The sequence below is a fragment of the Dama dama genome, chromosome 8 (genome assembly GCF_033118175.1).
Source record: "Dama dama isolate Ldn47 chromosome 8, ASM3311817v1, whole genome shotgun sequence".
NCBI classification, from domain to species: Eukaryota; Metazoa; Chordata; class Mammalia; order Artiodactyla; family Cervidae; genus Dama; species Dama dama.
Genome location: NC_083688.1, coordinates 1,780,945 through 1,805,386, shown reverse-complemented (window position 1 = coordinate 1,805,386; position 24,442 = coordinate 1,780,945). Strand labels below are relative to the sequence as shown.

At 52.2% G+C, this 24,442-nt stretch overlaps 1 protein-coding gene across 1 annotated transcript in view; it reads right to left on the bottom strand.

Moving 5' to 3' along the window:
- Positions 1-24,442, bottom strand: part of IGSF21 (immunoglobin superfamily member 21) — a 269,234-nt gene that overhangs the window by 139,705 nt on the left and 105,087 nt on the right. Inside the window, exon 2 of the mRNA XM_061147813.1 lies at positions 7,057-7,169. Coding sequence (XP_061003796.1) covers positions 7,057-7,169 — 113 coding nt within the window. The remainder of the gene's footprint in view (positions 1-7,056; positions 7,170-24,442) is intronic.

Below are 24,442 nucleotides of genomic sequence, written 5' to 3'. Positions count from 1 at the left end.
TGGATGGAGGAGCCTGGTGGGCTGCAGTCCATGCGGTGGCTAAGAGTTGGACACAATGGAGCGACTTCACTTTCACTTTTCACTTTCATGCATTGGAGAAGGAAATGGCAACCCACTCCAGTGTTCTTGCCTGGAGAATCCCAGAGACGGGGGAGCCTGGTGGGCTGCCATCTATGGGGCTGCACAGAGTCGGACACAACTGAAGTGACTTAGCAGCAGCAGCTGAAAATTCTAAAGGGCAGAATAGACAGCTCCTGCTCCTTTGCAACCGAACTTCCCTTCAAGACCAAGGATCCGGGCTGCAAGAGTAGCAATTCACTCCGTGACCTCTAGAGGGAGCTTAAAGTTGCTCCCATCACTCCACCCCACGGAGTAGATGTCTGATAGAGGTTCAGGATGGACACAATCTATAGTTGAGGGTGGAACTAAAAGACAGCAATGGAACTAGACTCAGAAAGATGCTTGCTTCCTTCCCATGTGTCATTACGTTTATTCTACAATCAGTTGTCCTTTGGTGGGCCTTCTCTCTGGTACTTTCTCTCTCGTCTTATGTGACGGGTGTGACAAAATTAGGCATGGCACTGTCCTCATCAGGAAAAGCCTGCCCCTTTGGGAGGTCAGGGGGAGGATGGAGACGTGGGCAAGGCAGCTCAGCCAGCTGAACCCTGGCTCGGTGAAGACGGCTTCTTGTCTCCATTCAGCCCTCCACCACCCCCCCAGACCTTGGATCTGTAAGACCTGAGAGGAGGGGAGCAAGGAGCAGCCAGATTGAGTGGCTGCCAGGCTGGGCACCAAGCCAGAGGGCCAAGGAGTGATGCAGCCCAGTCCTCTGGGACTTGGGCCCTGGTCTCCACTCATCACCAGGAGTATACCTGCCTTCCTGCCCTTATGATATCATCAGACTGTAATGACCCTTTATAATCATCATTTTCCATTTTGTTTCAGACAACAAAACATCGTCAAGGACTGAGACTGACAGAGAGCCAATGCCAGTAAAGCCATTCTGAAATAACTTCTTGTTTCAGGGAGAGCTAAGTGAAAGTGAAAGTCACTCAGTCATGTCCGACTCTTTGTGACCCCGTGGACTATACAGTCTATGGACTTCTCCAGGCCAGAATACTGGAGTGGGTAGCCTTTCCCTTCTCTTCACCAGGGGATCTTCCCAACCCAGGGATCGAACCCAGGTCTCCCACATTGCAGGCAGATTCTTTACCAGCTGAGCCACAAGGGAAGCTCGGACAGAGCTAAGATCCACTGAAATGGTTTAGCCATGTAATAACATTTCCAAGAATTAAGTTCAGTGAGTTCATCAGTGTAACCAAGTAGCAACAAAGAGGGTACCAGCTTTAAGTATCCTCTCTGCCCGTCTTTGTTGGCAAGGCAGGTGGTAGGATGCAACTCCAGGAATCTCATCACGGCAGTCCTCCCACAACACCTTCCACTCTCATTTCATAACTTCTCTCTGGATCCCTTGTTACCAAGAGACATGAGAGGACAAATGGTTACCATTTCTGAACCGCTCCCATAGCTTTTGTTGGGTGGAATAAAAGGACTGAAGTGGGACTGGGCTTGTTTAGTTGTGGACATTATCTCATTTATGCCTACAATGCATGCGGTTTCATGCCCAATTTCAGATGAGGTTTCTAAAGCAGAAAGGTTAGGTCACTGCCCAAAGTCATGTGCCCAGCCTCCAGGCTTAATCCTTTCTCTAACGGCTCAGAGCAGCCTTAAACCCTCACTGCAGAGGCAGCCAGCGGAGCCCCAGAGTAGGACCTCACCCCAGCCAAGCAGCATCGTGGAGGAGGCATCTCCGACCATTAAACACACCCAGGCGCAGCCTCCCCACAGGGCGGAAGAGGCGCAGTAAGGGGCTTCTGAGAGTGGCGGTGCTATCACTCACGGCAGATCGCCTCTCTGTCTAGCGCCATGGTTCTCTTACTGCGGCCTTGTAACCTGGGCCCAGCGCAGCTCTTGGGAACAAATTGTGAAGGAAAGAGATGAAACAAAGGAAAGATGATAAAATAAAACTGCTGTGAAAGGTTAAATTCCCAGGATTCTCTGTGGTTGTTTAATGGATTTCTGTGATAGTAACAGACCTTTGGTTTTGCCTGCTGGGCAGGTGACCTCCAAGTAAATGAGTTTAGACAGCATTCCCAAATGAGAAATGTTCCTTTCCCCCCAACCCCACACTCCATAAAGGCCCCTGAGTATACAGAGACCCACACTCAATCCCCGAGCAGACAGATGCGATCGGCTGGACACAGAAGCTGATCTGGAAGTGGGCTACCTGGCGTGGTCTGTCAAAATGTGTATTTCCACCTCTAATATCTGTTCACATAACAAATATTTATTGAGGTGACTCTCCACTAGGCGTTGTGGATGTAATGGGGAAAAGACGTGGCCTTTGTGGTTGGGATGCTCACGATCCAGTGGACCAACAGGTGTTTGGACCTAATGAGATAGAAGTTGGAGTGCAGAGGAATCACAGAGGAGGAAGTGTCTAGAACTTCCTGCAGAAATCAGGGGAGGGGCAGCATGAGCCGAGGTACAGTCCTCTTGGATGTCTGTGTCTTCATCTGAAAAACAGGCTTCACGATCCCACCAGCCTCAGTGTCGACATGAAAATGAAATGTTAAGGAAGTGTTACTCAGTCCTGTCTGACTTTTTGTGACCCCACAGACTATAGCCCGCCAGGCTCCTCTGTCCATGGAATTCTCCGGGCAAGGATACTGGAATGAGTAGCCATTCCCTTTTGCAGGGACTGACCCTGGGTCTCCTGCACTGCAGGCAGATTCTTTACCAACTGAGCTATCAGGGAAGCCCTGTGTTCTAGAACCAGCTCCCAATCTTAATGCTAAAATCAGCTGCTTGTTAGGTGGCTGCCTCCTATTGGCCAAGTGTGGGATTTGCACCCTTACCCTATTAGCCACTGTCTATTTTGCAGGTAAAAGTAAAGCTAGGTGCCCAAGCTCTGGAGAAGACCGCGAAGCTCAAATCTGGGAGGGGGACCCACACAACAGTGGAGAAAACATGGGGAGATGACCATGATACCAGGTCCTCAGGGACCTGAAAACTTCCCTGATGTCTTCTCTGTTTCCAAAGACGTCTTTTGAGAATGACAATCTTTCTTCTGTCCCCTCATTCCCTGCAAACCAAGGAAGTTTGCACAACAAACACAATTCACTTTTTCTGAAATTCACTGTAGGGTGAGTTTGCCTAGAAAACTGGCTCAAAGAGCAGTCACTTGTACTCCCTTGTCAGGAAGATGGGATATTCCAAGGAGGGGCCATGACATTTTTTTCAATTATCTACAGCAGGCTGTCCAATAGAACTTTATGTGGTGATGGAAATGTTCTATACCTCCTCTGCCCAATGCGGTAGCCACTAATCATATGTGGCAAGTCTGACTGAGGAAATGAACTTCTAATTTAACCTGATTTAGTTAAACTTAAATGTAAATAGCAACCTGTGACCAGTGGCTGCCACAGTGGACAGCACAGACCCTGGGGCTCTGACCACGTGCACTTTCTTGAATCTCTTCTAGAGTTTCGTCATCTTTGTCTGTAATTTGGCTCGACCTTGGGGCAAAGTGTCCAAGGCGCAGGCCCTCGCCTCCTCCTCCTATTTCCCTGCTCACCTACCCCAGCCCTAAGGGCTCCATAAGCCAAGACTTTCCCCATATGCTGAGCCAGAGGTCTTGTTGACCCTGAGGGAAGAATCCCTTTTGCTTCACACCACTCCATCAGCTCCCTCAATTTACCCAGAGAATCCAATGCATTCGCTACACTTCTGAAAGCTTAGGATGACCCTACTGCTAAGCTCTTGCCTTTAGGACCAGAGGGGAGGCTGCTGGACGGGACACATATTTTGGGTCATTTTGCGCCCACTGGGCGGAGTGTGCAGAGGCAGCCTCATCACAATGACCGGCTTTTCCCGGCTAAAGGGCTTGGAGACACAGCCCTGGCTGGGCCTGTGTAATCTATTCATCTCCTTCCAAGCCGGGCTCTGTGAGCTCATTCATGGAGGAAGGGCAGAGGAAGCTGGGGAGGGGAGCAAACACACGTACAGAAAACAAACAAGACAACACCGCTCCGCAGCCCCCTGTTTCGGGGTGGGAGCAGCGGCCGGGGAAGACGGGGCGGGGAATGAAGCTCTGGGGCTTGCCTAGGGGGAGCCGGCCGGGGAGGGAGACCGGGGCTTCCAGGGACGCTTCTCCCAGTCCCTCCAGGTGCCCCGCCTCGGTCTCGGCTCCCGGAGCCCCCACCGCGGTCGGCTCTCATCTCTGGCCATTTGGCCGGCTCCTTGGGAAAGGAGGGGAGGGGAGGCCTGAGAGGCAGCAGGAAGGAGAGGCCTGGCCGCCTGGAGCTGCTCCCCGCGGTCTGCTCCGGGCGCGGCCTCTGCCCCACCCCACCGCCACAGACAGGCGTGCAGGGCTCCCCGGGTCCCAGGGACAGCGCCCCATCCGGGGAGCCGCTTCCGCACTCCAGCCCCAGAATCAGACGGCCAAGCACTTGGCTTCAGCGCGCGATTTGCATGTGATTTGCATACATCTGCAACCCCACCCCACCCCAACTCCAGACGCTTTCAGGTCAAAGGATGTGAAACGAAAGAAAATAAATTAATTAGTGCAGCCTCCCGTAGCCGTAGCCCAATATGCAGGGCCCGACACCCCTAGGAGACATAACTGATTTTTAATGCAGTCGATGGGATCACAAGCCAGGATGGAGGTCGGGGAGGGGGGGCGGTGTGGTGAACGGAGTGGGGGGGGCGCTCAGCATTGGGGTAGAGAGGGGGAAGGGGAGTCTCTGTCTGCCCTGGAACCTGGGCATCCCCGGTTTTCAGAGCACGCAGAGGTAAGCCACGTGAGAGGCTGCTTGTGGTCCCCACACCTGGGCCTGGCACTCCGTTGCCCCCACCCCGGCAGCCACCCCTGCAGAGAGATTTTCACCACTGATGCAGGAACATTCGATTTCAAACAAGAGTGAGGATAGCTGCTCCAAGGGATGGGGGAGCAATGAGATGCCTATTGGTATTTTCCTGTTTCCAAGACGCCTCCCGTCTTCACCCCTATTGTTCCCATTGGGTCTCCACGTTTCTCTCTGCCAGCAGGGCCAGCCTCTCACTACCCCTCACTCCACGGAGGGTCGAGCAGAGACGCAGTGCCATCGTCGGCAGCGAGCGGAGTTAATTTATCGCAGCCCTCTGCCAGGTGCTAATGAGACGCTCACAGCGTGTGTCAGCCAAGCGGTTCCCGTATCATGTAAATACGCCTCTTAGCGATGCGGTTCGCGGCACTATTTAACATATGCCTTGACTTTCTCTAGGCCCCAGCGATCTCTCCAGGAAGAAAACCTCACCTGAAGCTGGGGCCCTCTGGGGAATCAAATGTCAGATTCACACCTGTGGGTCCCGGGTGGCTGTGAGCTTGGATGGAGGGTCCTCGGAGTGATTCTAAATGGGAGGGGCTACGACGCTAAGATGGAGAACAGTGATGTTGGTTAAAAGGAACCCAGGTCACAGCGCCCAGCGTAACCACAGCGATCAGAAAATGATGACTCAAAGGCCGAAAATGGAGAAGGCACAGTAAGGAGGGAATGGTTCAAAGCAAGGCTGGACCGACAGCAAGGAGGCTGAGGCGCCCAGGTCTGAGTCAAGGCTCGGTTGGTGAGGATTCCCCAGCAGGATCGTCTGAGGCTGGCTTTCCTTGCACCACACTCTGGGTATGGCGGTAGCTTGAAGGAGCTCAGGAACCATTTCCAGATGCCTGATGAACCATTTCCAGGGCACCTCACCAAGCGGTGCCCACCCAACCCCCACCTCCCACCCGCTCTCCACTCCGACACCCGATACCTCCAGAGCAATTCCACTTGACTGTATCACCCATTGGTTTCACTTTGAAGAAAGGGCAACACAACTTAGCAGAGGGTGGTTTTTGATCAGCTGCTGGCAAACTATGGCTGGTGGACCAACACAGCCTACAACCCATTTTTGTGTGACCCATGAGCCCAGAGTGGTGTTTTACCTTTTTCAGTGGTTGAAAAAATAAAAAAGGAGAAGGCTGTGTGACACATGAAAATTACACGAAATTCAAGGGTCCGTAAGTAAAATTTTACGGGAACGCTGCCATGCCGTTCCATAGACATTCCGTCTGTGGCTGCTTCTGCGCTGGAACAAGAACTGGGTAGTTGCAGCAGAAACCATACGGCCCCCCGAGAGGAAAGTGTTTACTATCTGGGCTTCACCGAAGGGTTTTGCCAACCCCTGTTGTAGCTCATAGAAGGGGAGATCTCCACCCAACCCATTCCCAAGATGGCGGTACCCTGTTCTTTGCACACCTGGGTGCCACACGGCAAGAACGTCAATGCCAACTCGAGCTTCTCCGGAGCCCAGCCAGCCTCGACGTCTTGTGGCAAAGCGAGACGAGGCTGGGATGCCTGGTCCAGACACACAGATGTCTCTCGGCCGTTACAAAGGCCAACACTTGCTCCCAAGGCCCAAAGCTGGTTCTCCTGTGGCCAACACCAGGGCCCTGGGAAGGTGGGCATCTGCTCATCTCTATCAACATCCCTTCTCAGATCCCCTTAGACCTTGGGGTGACAGACACCAGTCCTGTGTGTAATCAGATTAGAAGGCAGACTACATCTGTAATTTGATTTTTAAGAAGGCAGGAAGCTGTCCTGTTCTCTCTCTTCTGCCAAAAGCATTACCCAAATCCTCATGCCCCAAATTTCACCCTTCAGCGTTCTTTAATTACACTGCAGTCAGTGCGTTCGATGTTGGTAACTAGTACTCAGCTCGGAGGGGGTTTCCTGAGCATAAGGGCATGTTAGAGCATCAAAGATGCCAGGACAAGATAGACTCCGAGGTCAGAAGGGAAGACTTGGCAGAGGGATCTTTACGGAGGGATTCGGCGAAGGACGGGGTCAGGCAAGGGCACAGGACAGCGCAGGGCTGGTGAGGGCTGAGGGCATCGCTGATCCCACGAGGGTCTCCAGGGACTCTACCCCCCGTCCTGGTGAGAGGCACGGGGCAGGGGGCACCGCCGAGGTGACTTACCCGGTACCACACGATCTCACGCATGCGGCCATCGGTCTTGAAGTTGCACTTCAAGGTCACGGCATCACCAGCCACCACGGGCGGGAGAGGCTCAATGTTGACAGTCAAGTAGCCTGTGGAGGAAAGGGGAGAGGGTGGTGAGGCTGCGGGCTGACCCGGGCGCTGGCGCACGGGTGGGCTGAGGGGGCCTCCCCGGATGCAGGTGGCGCTGTCTGCCCTGGAGTCCACGAGAGAGGGGCCGGGAGAGGGGCCACCTCACTTCCTCCTCTCTGCCGCCTCCCTTCCCGGGAACCTCCCTGGCCCTCCGGGATCCTGTCAGCCCTGCAGACACTCCCTGGGACGAACTGTCCCGTGACAGCAGGCCCTGCTGACTCCTGAAGGAAGCGCTTCGGTGTATTTCTGTAAGATGTTCCAGACCTTCCAGCCAACACTGCTCCTCCCCCCTTGTTTTAGAAAGCTGTAACATGCATCAATCAGCTCTGTAGGAAATGAACAGGCTGAAATACATTTCCAAGGGGGCTCCGATGGTAGAGAATCTGCCTGCAATGCAGGAGACCCAGGTTCGACTTCTGGGTTGGGAAGATCCCCTGGAGGAGGGCATGGCCACCCACTCCAATATTCTTGCCTGGAGAATCCCATGGACAGAGGAGCCTGGCGGGCTACAGTCCATGGGGTCGCAAAGAGTCAGACAGGACTGAGCAACTAACACTAGCATTTCCAAACCTATTTGAACATGGGTCCCTTGGCCAACCCTTAAACCCCATCAGTATCCCACGCACCCAGACCCTGGAATGCTGATTTGGTGTTCTAGGTACTTCTCCATTTCCAACCTCAAAAATTTCTCCTGATGAGCGAGGAAGACCCGGGAAGCTGCTGTTTTGCTTCCTGAACCCCCAAACCCCATCACACACACCTTGCAACCCTGGGCCACAGTGGGGGTGGGGGTGGTGGGAATGTGATGGGCTGACGACCTGGGAAGGAGTCTCGATTGTCTGCAAGCACAGACAGCATTTCTCACACACCAGCTGTCCCCGGAATCCCTGCCCAGCTCCTAGGAGCTGGGGCTCTTCTCCTGGTAGACACTCCCTGGCAACACTGATGGCTCCTCACCTAAGTCCAGCAGTCCAGCCTGCTGAGTCCTCTGACCCCCGTCCCTCTGCCTCCCAGAGCCCCATCCTGAGGGCAAGGAACCCACTCCAGCTTGGCGGGGCACCTCATTCTTGGGCTGATCATCCAGGCTCATCGGATTGGCTTCCTGCCGGTTGATATCCAACCATTGATCTAATGGATCAATCCAGTCCGATTGTCTTAATGAGAAAACTAGCCAGAATGGGCTCAGGGATTTCAGTTGTGCAGGCAACCTGAGCCAATGGGGCCCAGGGGTCTGACCCCTGCCTGGAAGTTAATGGTTACAACATTCTGCAGGAAAAAAAGAATTGACCTCAAGAGGATCAATTTGGAAGCTGGAGGCAGACTCGACTGGTGTGGTCCAAAACTTCAGTTCCCAGCGCCCAGGGCAAGGGAGTGAGGTTGGGGCTCACCCCAGGTGGCCTCTAACTTAGACCAAAGTTCAGGCTCGCAGGGAGCCCCAGAGAACACATGGCCCACGAGAGCAGTGACCGAGCTAACTGGAAGGAAGAACCATCTTCTGTCCCCTTCTCTCCTCATTTATTCTGCCCCAGATTTTGCTCCCACGTGCTCTGAGCAGGCCCTGGGCCGTATCCAGGGAGCAGAATGGCATGAGCATTGCCTTGCTCTCTGGGAATGGACAGTGGAGGGGCAGATTCACAACACGACCCCACTGGACTAGGGTGATGACAGGTGACCATGAGGGACTAGGGGAAACCTGACCCGGCGTGGATGGTCAGCAATATCCCCAAGCCCAGCGGGTGCCAAAGCATGACAAACAAGGAGGCCGCCTGCCGGAGGATGAACCCCGGTGGGAGGGAGGACTCTGGGGCAAGCCAAGTGTGATACGCTAACAGTGGTTCCCATTTCCACAGCACCTGTTCTGTTCCAGACACTGGACTCCATGCTTAATACACACTCACTCCCTTAACTGTCGTGACAATCCTAGGAGAGAGGAGCTAGGATTATTCCGACTTCTCACACAGAAACAGAGAGGCTAAGTAACCTGCTGAGATCACATAGCTATAAGTGGCAGAGCTGGGATTCAAACCCAGACCTTCTGGTTCTGTTATGACTGCCATTCTGCCATGCTACACACAGCTAATGATGGACGCAGTGAGGATGGCCCAGCAAACACTTCCCATCCAGCCCTGGGGAGAACAAGGGTGTGTTGCTGGGGGGAGGGCACATGACAGGAGACCAGGACCTGATCCCCTTCTTTATGGTTCCCAGCCTTGACCCAATGCCCACCTTTCCAGTAGGGCTACTTAACCCTGGGGTGGAGGGGCGTCTCACTTTTGGAACTACAATTGAGATGAGCATCATTTGTTCAGATGGCTGAGGAGCTCAAGACAAAAGAACAGTCCCTCCCACTGGAAGGAGACAGAAAGGACAGATTCTCAGATGCATAAATCTTCCAGCCAGCCCAAGGTGGAGACAGAGGGTGTATGCATGTGAGGCGGGCTGGGGGTGGAGGGGTGCCAACTTGCAGGGTCACCATTTCCTGGTGAGCCCTGAGGGAATCACAGGTGTGAGTCCAGTGGGCATTGGAGGAAATGGTGGAAGCTCCGGTTTTTATTGAGAATCTATTCACTTCCAGTCAATCCTAAAGGAGATCAACCTTGAATATTCGTGGGAAAGACTGACGCTGAAGCTGAAGCTCCAATACTTTCGCCACCTGACGTAAAGAGCCAGCTCATCAGGAAAAGACCCTGATACTGGGAAACATTGGCGGGAGAAGGAGGCGACTCATTCCTCTCATTTGTGCTGTACAGTAAACTGATTCAGACACACACACACACACACACACACACACACTCACTCACACACACACACACTCACACACACACTCCTTCTTGATGTTCTTCTCCATTATGGTTTGTCACAGGGTATTGGATATAGTTCCCTGGGCTGTACGGTAGGTTCTTCTTGCCTATCCATCCTGTGTGTAATAGTTTGCCTCTGCTAATCCCAAATTCCCAACACTTCCCTCCCCTGCCCCCTCCCCCCGGCAACCCCAAGTCTGTTCTCTGCATAGAATGGGGCTCTTGGGGGCTCCACTCTTCAGTCTGTCCTCTGCTTTGTGGGGAGGACTCCTCGTGGGTCTCCTGGCTCTGATCCCAGGAGAGGATGAGATGAGATGGGGATGAGATGGTTGGATGGCATTACTGACTCAATAGACATCAGTTTGAGCAAACTCTGGGAAACAGTGAAGGGCAGGGAAGCCTGGAGCGCTGGGGTCCATGGGGTTGCCAAGAGTCGGACACCACTTAGCGACTGAACAGCAACGTCCACTTCCTGGTACTGTGCCAGACACCAGGGATACAGTAATGAGAACAGGCACATCCTGCTGACGTTCCAGCAGAAGAGACAATAGCCAAAGGAACAATTGATGGGAAATGTGCCCGGTGTAATGTGATGTAATACGTAGTAAGTGTAATGAAGAAAAGAGAATCAGGGTAAAGTAAAAGAGGGTCATGGGAGAGGGTGCAACCCAGGAGGCCTTTCTGAAGGGGCCAGAGTAAAGGAAAGTGCGAGCCACCTGTGATTCTAGGAGCGAGCATTGCAGACAGAAGACGTCACACGTGCACAGGCCCTGAGGCTGGAGTGTGCTTTTGATTCTCCAGACAGGCAGTGGTGGGAAACCTTTTTGTACCATTGTGTCCTCTGAAGCCCATCCGTGACTGAGCATCTTGCGAGTCCAGGATGAGGGTGGAGCAAGTGAGGTGCCCAGGGTGCTGGATTTCAGGAGGCATTTACTCCCCCTGCAGGACCCCGAGTCCCGGCCCTGCTGGAGTCCTCTGGAACAAGCACTAGCAAACGCCGTCCTCAGGAAGTGACTGTGGCTCCCACTCCTGAAGTCTCCTTCCTTGAAGTCACAGAGGCTGGGGGATGGGGGTGAATCGCTCCCAGCTGGGGACCCTCCTCTTCTTGGACCCCCTGGGAGCGGCTGGGGCAGAGTAGGGGTAAGGCCAGGCCACAGAAGAGACAGGAGGTCTCACTTCTAGGGATTAAAACCTCCTTCCCCGGGCACATGGCACTTCCTGGATTTCCCAGAAATTTCCTTCCTACTTTTCCACTGGCTCTTGCGGCAGCCTGCCTGTGCCTTCCTTGTAAGATGCCGCAATTCCTACGTATGTCACACTGGAGGGGGACTGTCTGTTTGCACATCTGCCTCTCCGTCTGGAAAGTGAGTTTCATTAACATCAGTGGAGTATTGAAATAAGCGTGTGAGTGCTGCTTTTTGGGCTTCCTTCAGGGCAGGCATTGGTCCTCACACCACCCCGTGTATACTACTTCTGTGCCTCAAAGAAAGAATGGCAGGTCAGAGGGAGGAAGGGCCGGCTCAATACTGCTGCCAGATAAGCAGCAAAGCTGGGATTTGGACCGGATCTATCTGACTCTGAGGCCAGGCTCTCCTTTGCTACCGCACGGAGCAGTCATGAAAATTGCAGGTCACGTGAAGATTCGGGGGCTCACCTGTGATTGGCCGTTGCACCGACTGCATCTTCAGCAGAGGCCTGGCTCCCAGGGGGGAAGATGACCAGGGAGAGACAGAGCCTGCAGACACAGTGCTCTGGGGTGGGGTCAGGCCCCAGCGATGGACGGGGGACCCCTTCCCTCCAGGCTTGAGAGCCTTACCACGAAGCTTGGGCTGTCTGGAGCTTTGCCAGCCAAGGCCAGGACAAGCCTCAGGCAATGCGTGGGCTCTAACTGTTGGGTCTGGAGGCAGGATCAATGGCTGGGAAGGGATGGAAGAGCAGGTGGCGGGGTGACTTTCTGACCTATGTGCCAGGCGAGGATTGCATTACCTGTCAACACCTGGGTCACAGGTGAGTAATCACCTTCCCAAACACAGACACGCGCTGAGAGGGAAGAGCAAGGGTTCAAGGCCAAGGAGTTTTTTTTTTGCAAAAGAAAAACAGTGAAAGTTCTCTAGGTCCAGCGAACATTCCGTCAGCTCCTATTTCACAGGTTTTCATCACCTTCTGAAGACCCTGCCTTGGTTCTTTTTCTGAAAATACCCTCCCCCACTTTCTCTGCTTCTCCTACCCACACACTTTCACCAAGTTTGAAGTCAGTTATTTGGTTCAAGTTACTCACCCCGTGATTTGGTCATCACTTGGGCAGGTTATGTGGCCGCTAAGGCCTCAGTTTCCCCATGTGTAATGCTGACGTCCCACACGGTGAAGCATGTTTTAGGAGTTTGCTCATCATGAGCCCGGCCCACAGCGGGGCACCCCTGAGCCTCTGCCAGATCCCTGTTCCCTCCCGGTCCCCACTGTCCAACTGAGGAAGGACGGTCCCTGGATGGAAGTGGGAGGAGTGGGATCTGACATTTGGAAGCTAGTCAGAGAGTGGGAGAAGGTTCAGGGCTGACCCTCTCAGCCAGGTGTCCCATCCGGACTGGGGTCAGAGCCAGGAGATCCACGAGGAGTTCTCCCCACAAAGCAGAGGGCAGGCTCAAGAGGGGAGCCCCCAAGAGCCCCGTTCTATGCAGAGAACAGACTTGGGGTTGCCGGGGGAAGGGGGCAGGGGAGGGAAGTGTTGGGAATTTGGGATTAGCAGAGGCAAACTATTACACACAGGATGGATAAGCAAGAAGGACCTACCGTACAGCCCAGGGAACTATATCCAATACCCCGTGACAAACCATAATGGAAAAGAACATGAAAAAGAGAGTGTGTGTGTCACTGAGTCACTTTGCTGCACGGCAGAAAATGAACACATCGTAAATCAACTTCAATAATTGTTTTAAACTAAAAAATAAATAAAATCATGCATACATAAAAAAAAAAACCCTTCTGCCAGGACCCCCGAATCAAGCCCCCAGACTGGTGGGAAGGGCAGGGATGGGAGAGGGGCTCACGCAGCCCCCAGGAGGCAGGGGGCCCAGGGGAACAAGCCCAGGAGATGAGCTGTGGGCTCAGCTGTGAGGCCAGCCGGCTCTGGCACCTCAGGTGGGCTGCCCCTCTGTCTGGGCCTGTTTTTTCTCATCTGCAAAATGAGGGGTGAATGGTACTTTGGGGTCTTCCAGCTCTGATCAGTCCATGTCAGCTGTTCACTGAGCTCAAATCCTGACACCGTCATTGCATATACAATGCGACTCCACTTCTCTGAGACATGAACTCATCCATGAATCAGCCACCAGCTAAAGACGGAGCTCTGTCTTTCTCGGCATTAAACTTGCCACCAATCAGCCTTGATGCATGAGCCCCCCCACCCCACCCCCTGGCCCCCACCAAGCACGATATCGAGAAGCAGGATCAGGAGTGGAAACGGATTCATCTTAACTAAACAGTTCATTATCCCGAACGGGACCATCACTCTCGCCCTCTATCTCTGACAGCATTTATACCGCTCCCGTTAAGACACATTTAGCAAAATCGCAGGCAATATTTAGGAATCAGGCACCCTCCCAATGAAGTGATGACAAATGGCTCCTCTATCCTGAAACTCGCCTCGCGACATCCCAGCATTGCCCCCCCTCCCTTTCCCAACTCAGGGTTGGGGGGAAATGTGTCCAGAGGGCTGGCTCATGTCTGGCCCCAAGGGTAGAGGGCAATCAGGGAGGGCTTCCGTGGGAGGGGCACAGGCCCGCCTTGATTTAGTGAACAGAGGCATGAATTATATCAGCGTGACCAGATGGCTCAGTCTGCCCAGGACCGAGGGCTTTCCTGGGACAAGTGCTTTTGCTGCTAAAACCAAAAAGTCCCCAGCAAACCAAGACAAGTTGGTCACCATAGTTACAAGCCGCCCATGGCCACGGCAAGGGCTAAATCACTAAACCTCTGCACCTGTTTCAGTCATAAGGGGCTCCATCCCTCCCAGCTGCAGGCACCAGTGAGGGAAAACGCTGACCTCCTCCCCAGCCCTTGTTCCTCATGAACGTTTGCTAGATGTTGGCGCTACTGAGGGATGTAACTTGTGAGATCAGGCTTTGTCTTGAGCTTCCTGCATCCATGGATGCCCTTCAGTCCTCCCCCACCAGCAGCAGCCAGAGTGCTTTCTTTAAAATATGCTCCTTGGCCTTGGAAAGGGCCCCCAGAGCTTCCCATCGCTCCATGGAAAGAGATGCAGATCCTCTGTGAGGTGAGCTGGCCCAGGCCTGGGTCTCACGGCCCATCCAGGTCCTGCCGTGTCTGCTCTTCATCATGTGAGGACTCTGACTCCTCTCCAGGCCCAGCACAGGCGTCCCCCCTCTGTCCCAAGGCCTCACCCTTGCCCATCCTTCAAGGAGTCACAGAGGTCTCACTTCCACAAGAAAACTCTCCTTGACTCCCCAGGTTATCACAGTCCCCCCGAACACCCGTCCCTTTTGACCACTTAGGAAACCTGAAATTACTTGTAATGAGGTGTTCATTGTATATTCTCCATACGCAAGGCCACTAACTGTTTCTATTTGTGTTACCTGTGTGGCTAGAATAGTGCCCAGATCTGTGTATGTGATGAAAGGAGAAAGGAATTAATTCTGCCCGTCCTCTAGACTGTTCCGTAACAAGAGTGGGTGGTGTCCCCAGGAGCATCTCATCCCTGTGGTCCGAGGCAGCCCCAGCCGAAGGGGCCAAGACCCCAGATGCCCGCTGAACCTGCCTCCTGGACCACATCTGCTCGGACTGATGCCAACATCATCTAAGAGCATCCTCCAGGACTCCTCACAGAGGTCAGGCAGGAAGCCCCCCTTGGTGAGTGGCCGCCCCATCGGGGGTGGTAGGATACGAGACGTAACAGGGAGTCAACAGAGAAGAGGGTAGAGCTGAGACCATGGGCGCGGGAGTCACGGGGAGAGGCTGCGGAATCCAGACCCAGCCGCACTTGCTGGACCGGCAGGGCCCTGGAGCAGGGAAGGGGGCGGCCATCTGCGCAAGGCGGCTGCTGGAGCTGGCAGGCTCAGGGCCAGGGGCCAGAGCTGCTGCTGCGTCTGAACAGGGCCCTGTCTCTCCTGGAACACTATGCTGAGCTGGGGCCCTGTCTCCGTCGCTTCTCCTGTCGCCTACCCGCCAGCAGAGGTAACCAGGTACCTTGCAGCAGATGGGCTGTGTGCATACGTGCTGAGTCACTTCAGTCCTGCGTGACTCTTTGCGACCCCATGGAGCCCGCCAGGCTCCTCCTCTGTCCCCGGGATTCTCCAGGCAAGGATACTGGAGTGGGTTGCCATGCCCTCCTCCAGGGGATCTTCCCAACCCAGGGATCAAATCCGCGTCTCCCACTGCTCCTGCATTGCTAGAGGGTTCTTTACTGCTGGGCTGCTGGGGAAGCTGCTGGTCTATTGCCCTGCATCCCAGCTGGTCTCTCTGCGCCCACCTTCACCCCTGCCCATCCCTCCAATTCCATTTCCCCTCGCCCTCTGCCTCCTTCATTCCATACACACTGAACCCTGCTGCTCCCTGACTCCTCCGAGCTCATCCCTACCTCAGGGCCTTTGCACCTGCTGCTCCCACCTCTCAGAACAGTCTTTCCCCGGATGCTCACATGGCTCAAGTCCTCAATTCTTCCTCTGCTCAAATGCCTCTGCAGTGGGGAAACCTTTCCTAATCATGCTGTCTGTATAAAATTGTATCCTTGTCATTCTCTAACTCTCTACCCTGCGCTTCTCTTTTTAACATATTTATGACTACCGGATATATATTTATTTGTTTATTATCTGCTGACATCTCACCCCCACCCCCTCAACTCCAGTACCCAACTGGGTTGCAAGCTCAACGCGAGCAGAGGCTTCGTGTGTGTGTGTGTGTGTGTGTATGCATGTGTCTCAATCATTTTTCTTTTTCCTGTTGTTCAGATTGGATTATTCCTATTGATCTATTTCAAGTCTGCTGACTTTTTCCTGTCCGCTCTGTCCTGTTACTGAGTCTACCCAGTGAGTCTTTAAATTTCAGTTATTGTATTTTTCACTTCTAAAATTTCTGTTTGGTTCTTCTTTATGTCCTTTATTTCTTTACGGAAACTTTGTGTCATTTGTTTTGAGATGATTTGTGATTGTTTCTTAAAGTATTTTTGTTACCTTAAAGTCCTTGTTAGATAATTCCAGCATAGGTGTTAATCTCATCATTGGAGTCTATGAATCATCTTTTCTCATTATAGTTGGGATTTTTGCAGTTCTTTGTCTGTCATCATGTCATGTGATTTTTAGTTTGTGTTGTGAACGTTTTAAGTATTACTTTGTGAGACTCTAAGTCTTACTATATTAATTCTGCAGTAGTACTTTGAATTCTGGTGTTCTTCCCCAAACTGTCTGCTAGTATCTATGTTTCAGATTTTTCAAATAGATGTCCACACATTCTGTCTAGGTCTCATAGCTGAATTAATGGAAAATAAAAAGAAGCTGGTCTTGACTCCATTTCACTATAACTAGAAATCCTTGGGTTTGTGGTTTTTAATCATTACTTTATCCCTTAGAAATTAGAACAGTTCCTGGCACTTAATAGTCACTCAATAAATATGTATTAAATGAATAAAAAAATTAGCAAACGAACATGTGGTGTCTGGCCGCTTTCAAAGGATATCTACAATTATTATCTCATTGATTACCATTGCAACCCTGGCGAATAACACTCCCAGTTTGGAGTTATGGAGACTGAGGCTCAGAGATATGGAATGACTTTCTCGTGACCACACAGAACCAGGCTTGGCAAGAAGGTCCTTTGATCTGAATCCACCACTCTTCCACCATTCCATGGAAGGCCCTGTCCCTTTCTTCCACGTGGAGAAGCTGAGAACAGGAGTGGATAGAGAGATGACGTGCCCAGAAGCACTGTCTTGAGGTGCAGTGGGGTCACACAGCAGTTAGACCAGCAGGACACAGAACTTCCACAAGGGAGCAGGAGGATGACTGGCTGTCGAGGCCATTTTCAAGTTCAAAGCCAGCGGAAGGTTCCGGGAAGGCCGGACGATGGATCTGAGACCTTTTCTGGGACTGTGAGCGACCTGAGGCTGGATGGGTGAATTTGTCCCCTCCCATTCCTGACACCCCATCCTCTGAACTCGGCTCTGGACAGTTCCCTTGGCCCAGAGGTGCCTGCCTCGTGTCACCCAAGTCAACACTTGTTGATTCAAAGTAACTAGAGAAGAGTCAAAAGCAAGGGAACACCATCTTTCTGTCAGAGGGCAGGGGCTGTTTCTGCCGTCAGACTAGACGTTCCCCGAGGACAGAGACAGTGTTTCACCCTCTTCTATGTCTGGGAGCGTAGACGTGGTGCAGAGAACTCCCGGGACCCTTCTCCCTGGAGATCCAGCTTGGACTACGTCGAGACTTGACCTGGGGCAGACAGTCAGCTGGTGGCGGCCGCTCCGCCAGCTCTGCTCCTGTCAGAGAAGTCAGGGTGACAGGATTCCTCACGCCACCCTCCCCTTTCTGCAGGGCTGGGGTTTATCTCCACGAGATACCAGGAGCTCCACCCCCACCCATGAAGAAAAGAGGTCACCCCGTCTCATGAAGACAAATAACCCCGCGTGGCACCGGTGACAGCCTCCCTGGGAACTGCACATCATGTAATTACTACCATAATAAATATTATTACAGCAGACCGATTACTTTCAGGCAGGTGCTGGGGGTTGTGTGAAATACACCTCCCCTGCTGGGCTAACAGGTGCTGTCAGCCCCCACCTCCTTGTCAGCAGAAACAAAGGTGGGACAGAGGGTGGAGGGGGCCTTTTAAGGGAGGAAAGCTTCTGAACAAAGAGCAGAGGTTAATAGCTCATTTGTCTCCGAGATGGATCAATACTTCCTCTCCAATGGCTCTCAGGAGTGTGTGTGCCCTCCACCGATCCTGCCTTGGTGTGGGCCCTCAAACGTCCCCCCAGGACCCTGCACAGCCCCCTTGCTGGTCCCCAGTCTCCAGCCCTGTCCCTCCGATGCCGCCACCACACTGGAGTCTCCATGATATTTCTCAAATGCTTGTGTGGTGACGCCACCTCTCTGGTTAATGTCATGCAATTTCCCCACCCCATTGCCTTCCAATTCAGGATCAAGTTCAGCTTCTGTCATGGCCAGCCGGGCCCCTAATGATCTGGCTTCTCTCGGCCTCCCCAACTCAATCAGCCTCTCACTGTGTGTGCGCTGCCCACGTGCCAGCCCTGCCAGACGCTCTCAGGCTCTTCTCCGAGCCCATGCCATTTTCTCCTCCCGGATTGCCCTTTCGCTCGCAGTGCACCCAGGGAAACTTGCACACACCCTTCCAGGTTCGATGCCACGGTCACCCCATCCAGGAGTCTGACACTCCGTCGTCTGAGAACATGGGGGGAGCCCCCGTCTAAGAACACAGCCCACAGTGAACAGCTTGGTCACAGCCGTCTACACCACACTCTAATATAACATAGGGTTCTTTGTGTATGTCTCTGCCATCAGCCCGGGAGTTTCTTAAGGTCAGGGGCCTGGCGTGCATCCCTGCAGGATATTTGGCGTGTAACGAGTGTTTCGGCCCGGGTGCTGCACGCATGAAGTAGTGAATGAGCTAACACACGAGCACTGCACAGCCCAGGGCGCGGTGAGCGGTGTAGCCCTGGAGCCCTGCGGATTAGGCTGCTGCCCAGGGAACTGATGTCACATTTATGACCCAAATCCTTCTTCGTCTACTAGTTGCCTTTAGAATTAAGGCCAAAGCCCCTCCCCCATGCTCTAAGCCCGCTTCCCTCCAGCTCATCTCTTGCCCCTCTGCCTTTTTTCAAGCTGAGTCTCAGTCATTCTGAACTACTTAGAGCTTCTTAAATATGCTCTGTCTGGCTACTGGGTCCTGGCACCTACCATCCTTTTGCCTGGAATACCTACTGTCACTTTACCCCGTCACTTCAATAAACCCTTCAGATCTTACTTTAGACACCATTTTCCCTAGAGGCTGCCCAACATACATCCTAACTCCACCTACCCTGCACCCTGAACCCCCAAATCATGGTTAAGTGCCCCTCTCCTGGCATCAAAAATAACCCTAACCTGTTACATGGGGTCACCTTTTTTTTTCTTTTTTGCCAGTCTTTCCGCCACCACTGTGAACTATGAGCTCCTAGGGGATGAGCTCTGAAAGCATGACTAAGTAACTTCACACTGGCCAGGCTGTTGGGAATGAAGACATACTTAGTGAATGAATGAATGGATGAATGAATGAATGGACCCATGGATGAAGAAATAAAGTCTACAGACCTCTTCAGTTAGCCTCGCCTTGGCCACAACATCCAATTCTGTTGAGGCAGCAAGATTTTTTTTTTTTTTGGTCTTACTTGATTATGGATTTACACTCTAAATTTGAACCCTGGAAAGACATCTAGACGGGAAGGCCCCACCCTCAGGCACCTGTTTCTCACCTCCCCCAGCAGAAAGTCAGCTCGATTCTGGGCCACCAAGGACCGTAAACATTTTACACCTTTACAGGGAGATGTGCCTGCCACGTTCAGGTGTCCAACAGTTTCCCAAACCTCCCAGACTCTTCTGAAACACTCCCCCTCTGTGATTTCCAGCCAGCTAATCAAATTCCCCTCTGTCAGAGGCAATAGATGCTCGAAAGCTTGTAGTATTAATGTATTATTCATGACATATGTATTATTTATCATTAGTTTGTTTATTTATTATTAATTTGTGTTTCATTATTGATAATGATGTGGTTCTACTATTAATAAGAAGGCTTGGGGAAGCTGTTCTGTGGCGCTTTGAAGACACCTGATGCTTCTCTGATGGATTCTCTGGAGGGTCTGGAGAACCAGGGTGGGTCGTTTTTCTTCCCAGTTTGTGGGCAGGAGACACCGAGACCAGAGAAGGGCAGAGCCTGCTCATGCATTCCTCTTGCCTCAGAGGTGCAGGTGAGGCAAGGTGACGCGACCGGGGAAATGGTCCATTAGGCAGCGTGCCCTGGGCTGACGGCGGGGCCAAGTGCATAGGCTGCTGCAGAAAGCTGACGCTGGGCCTGCCAGTCAGGCCTCCATCCGGGCCGGCTCGCCCAGGCTCCGTCGCCCAGGCTCACGCTGAAGTTGTCCTGGCTTCGCTTGCACAGGTGCCTGCCTGCTCTGCTATGTGCTCCCCAAATCACGTTTCCTTTTCCTCCCAGAGACTCAGCCAGACTACATTTCCCAGCCTCCCTTGCAGTTTGGCAGGGTCATGTGACCAAAACCTGGCAGAGGAATATGGCTTCCGGGCTGGGCCCCTGGAAATCTGTGCCATCCTCCACATCCTCTCTCTATCAGCTGCCTGATGGATACAGAGGAGGATGAAACCAAAAGTGGAGGAAATCTGGCTATCTGAATGACCAGATGGTATGGAATGTCCTTCTACAGCCCCCAACAGACAGTGATATGAGTGAGAAATAAAATGCTGTTGTGTTAATTATAAAAGACTAGAATACTGGAATGGGTTGCCATTCCCTTCTCCAGGGGATCTTCCCAACCCAGGGATTGAAGCTGGGTCTCCCGCATTGCAGGTGGATTCTTTACTAGCTGAGACACCACGGAAGCCCAAGAATACTAGAGTGGGTAGCCTATCCCTTCTCCAGAGGATCTTCCTGACCCAGGAATCAAACCAGGGTCTCCTGCATTGCAGGGGGATTCTTTAACAGCTGAGCTATGTTATTTCATATCTGAGCTATGAAAAGCCCACTAATTATAAAAATAACTTTATAATAAATATACTGCATATAATAAAAACAAACCTATGACAAACAGAGTTTGTTGAAAAGCAGAGATGTTACTCCGCTGACAAATGTCTGTACAGTCAAGGATATGGTCTTCCCAGTGGTCATGTATGGTTGTGAGAACTGGGATGTAAAGAAGGCAGACCGCCAAAGAATTGATGCCTTTGAACTGTGGTGCTGGAGAAGTCTGCCAAGAGTCCCTTAGACCTCAAGGAGATCAAACCAGTCAATCATAAGGGAAATTAACCCTGAATACTCATTGGAAGGACTGAAGCTGCAGCTAAATCTCCAGTATTTTGGTCATCTGATGCAAACGGCTGACTCATTGAAAAGGTCCCTGATGCTGGGAAAGATTGCAGGCAGAAGGAGAAGAGGGCATCAGAGAATGAGGTGGCTGGATGGCATAACTGTATTATGCAATGGACATGGACTTGGGCAAACTTCAGGAGATGGTGAAGGACAGGCAGGCCTGGCGTGCTGCAATCCATGGGGTTGCAAAGAGTCGGACACAACTGGGCGACTGAACAATAACAATATAATAAACACATAAATTATTAAAAATAATAGTCACTGAGATTTTAAAGTGCTTTGTTCCAGTAGTTATTCTGCTAACACATCCCACTACTATGTTGCACAAAGTATGTACTCAGTAGGTTCTTCATGAAAAAAAAAAAAAAGAAGTGAACAGGCAGATAAACGAACAAGTAACAAAATTAATCAGTGTGTTCAGCTACACTGAGTTGGATACCCAAACCTTAGTTCTTCATCACAGAGTAGCACAGGGAAGAGGCTTTTGTGATCTTGAATTGAAAGCGTTTTGTTGGTTAGGTGATAAACTGAGGCACAGAGAAGGGATGGCCTTGGCAGAGGTCACAGGGACAATCAACAAGCAATTAAAGAACAGAGCTCGGATCTCCCAAAGCATGTCACACCACTGTCTTTTCTGCAAAGGCCTTTCATGTGATGGCCTGCTGCTCACCCTCTAGCGCTTTCTCAGGGTCCTTCGGGGTGGGTGAGGGGAAGCACCATTTCTTTATCCCTGGGTCTGTCCAGCATCCAAAGACAAGCTGAGAGGGAAGAAGGATGAGAGACTGATGGGCTGCAGGATGCCCATGAGATGCCCAACCAGCCATGCCCATCTCCGGGCCAGGGCCACCAGGTCAGGGCTGCCTCTGTAGCCAACCATGGGGAGCCCAGAGGAGGGGCTAAAAGAAAAGGAAACTGCTCCAGACCCTGAAGCCAAAAACCCAGGCTTGGTTCTCATTCTCCCAGTGACACCAAGGGCAAGCCCCTCTCCTCCTCTGACCGAGCCTCTGTCATCTCACCTGAAAACGGGTTTATGGTGCTTATTTCTCAGGACAATGGTGATGCTAAGGCGGGACAGGAGAGGGCAAAGTGACCTGAAGAGCACGAATGGGAAGCTGTGGGTATTGGCCGGGACCGCCCCTAGGGGCTTCCCTGACGGCTCAGCGGGTAAAGAATCTGCCTGTAATGCAGGAGACACAGGAGATGCGGGCTCGATCCCTGGATTGGCAAGATCCCCTGGAGGAGGAAATGGCAACCCACTCCAGTATTCTTGTCTGAAAAATGCCATGGACAGAGGAGCCTGGTGGGCTACAGTCCGTGGGGTCGCAGAGGACACGACTGAGCACGCAGACGCTGGTGCCCAGAGGTTTTAACGGCGGCCTCGGGAGCCAGACAAGCCTGGGACCGCCACTGACTCTGCCCCAGGCCAGCTCCGAGTGAGCGTTTTCACTGCCCTGAGACTCAGTCTCCGCTTCGGCCAAGGAGGGATGATCGTCCTCACTTCTTAGGAGAGGGAGGGGAAGGGGAAAGGCAGACACAGAGAGATGACCCAGGCAGAGGGCCAAGGGCAGTGCCATCCCCCTACCTGCGTCACCCCGCTTTTCCATGCCCCCCACCCTCTTTCATCAGCAAGGCTGCTTTAAAGAGTTTGCTAGAGAGCTTTGGGGCCAAGGACCACCCCTCTTTTCTTGGACTGGCCAGATTAGCCTCAGGAGCAGAGCGGCTGAGACGTCACCATCTCCTCATTGATACCGCTCTGTCTCCTTTCTGGAGGATTTTGCAGCAGAGCACGCGGAGGGCCCTGCACCCTCCGACATCACTCAGCATCACGGGGCCAGATTTGTGAGCAGCGGGGAAGCTCCTCTGACTTAAAATAAAATTCAAAATATGGATGAGAGGTTATTAAGGAATATTTTAAAAGAAAAATAGTTATTACTCAAGGAACACAGTCTAAGCTAGGTTATAAACTGGTCTTAATCAGTAAAACGAGGCAACTTAATGAAAAAAATTACAATTTAAAATAGGCCTACATTAAATAATAATGCCTCATAAACACAGAAGTCCTTTAGCACATAAGAATTAATTGCTGAGCTCAGAAGCTAAAGGCACAATAAAGGAATCCTTAATTTTTTGGTCTTTTATTTTTCTCTCCCGAAAGGCAACCTGAGTGAGACTAGATTTCCTCGTTTTGGCACCAAAGGGTCTGGAAACTTGCAAAGGGAATTTGCTCAGCAACAATCCTGTTTCCTTCAACCTATTATTTTAAGACATGGTCTGAGTGAAGTGTGGCTTTTCTCTCTGGGTCTGCATCAGTTTTAAATAAAGACATGTGACAGTGTTCCCTCTGTTGAATTAGGGAACGGGCTCATTCTGCAGAATCAAAGCCCCTGAGTTCAGAGCCTTCAGGCCGAGCTCAGCTATCAGAGCAGTGACTTTCCTGGTCCCGCGAGAGCGCGCATCTCATTACAGCTGCCGTTAGAGACAATCCAGTAAAGCAGAGTGGCCTCATCCGGGGGGACTCTCCCCCCCCCCCTCCAGGAGACATGTGGCAGTGTCTAGAGAGGCATTTTTAGTTGTCACAACTAGTGGAGGTGGGGGCTGCTACGGGCGTCTATTTGGTACAGGCCAGGGATGCTGTCAAACATCCAGCAAGGGACAGGACATGCCCCCCAAGCAAGAATCGTCTACCCCCAGATGTCAACAGTGCCGGGGTTGAGAAACCCTGCAATGAAGGAAGAAAACTGAAATTCTGTGCACTCAGGACTTCCCAGCACAGGAGACAAGGAGTGTCTCCAGACATCGGGACCGGCCGTCTGAAGCTGGGAGTGTAGGCTGCTGGGAAATTCTCCCTCAACCTGACCCCAGCACCAGCTATGTCTAACACCTGACTTCCACCCAAACTTCCTTCCCCCTGAAATGGATCAGCTCACTCCTTCAGAGCATCTCTCTTGCCCCCAGGAACCTATCTTGATTCTGTGATAGGAGACGCCTAGGAGAAAGTCCTTTCACAGTCACCCTTGGCAAAAAGGATTTATTCTGCCGTGAGAATCCAGGCTCAGAGAGGAGACAGTCTTAGGGCTCCCTCCTCCCCGGGGAGCATTCAGAGCCTCCCTCCTTGCTAATCTGGTTCTGCCTGCTTGGCAGCAGAAGCAATCTGGTCTTCATATTAATACTTTATTAAACGCACACATCTTGCAAGATAAGCGTCAGCCTATTACATCTGTTCGGTTATAGAGTGCCTGCTTGTCACCTGAAGGCCATTTGGGCCTTATTTGTTCACCATCTCACTTTTTCCTTCTGGACGCCAAGGTGCAGATTGCAGACATGTCACTGAGTGG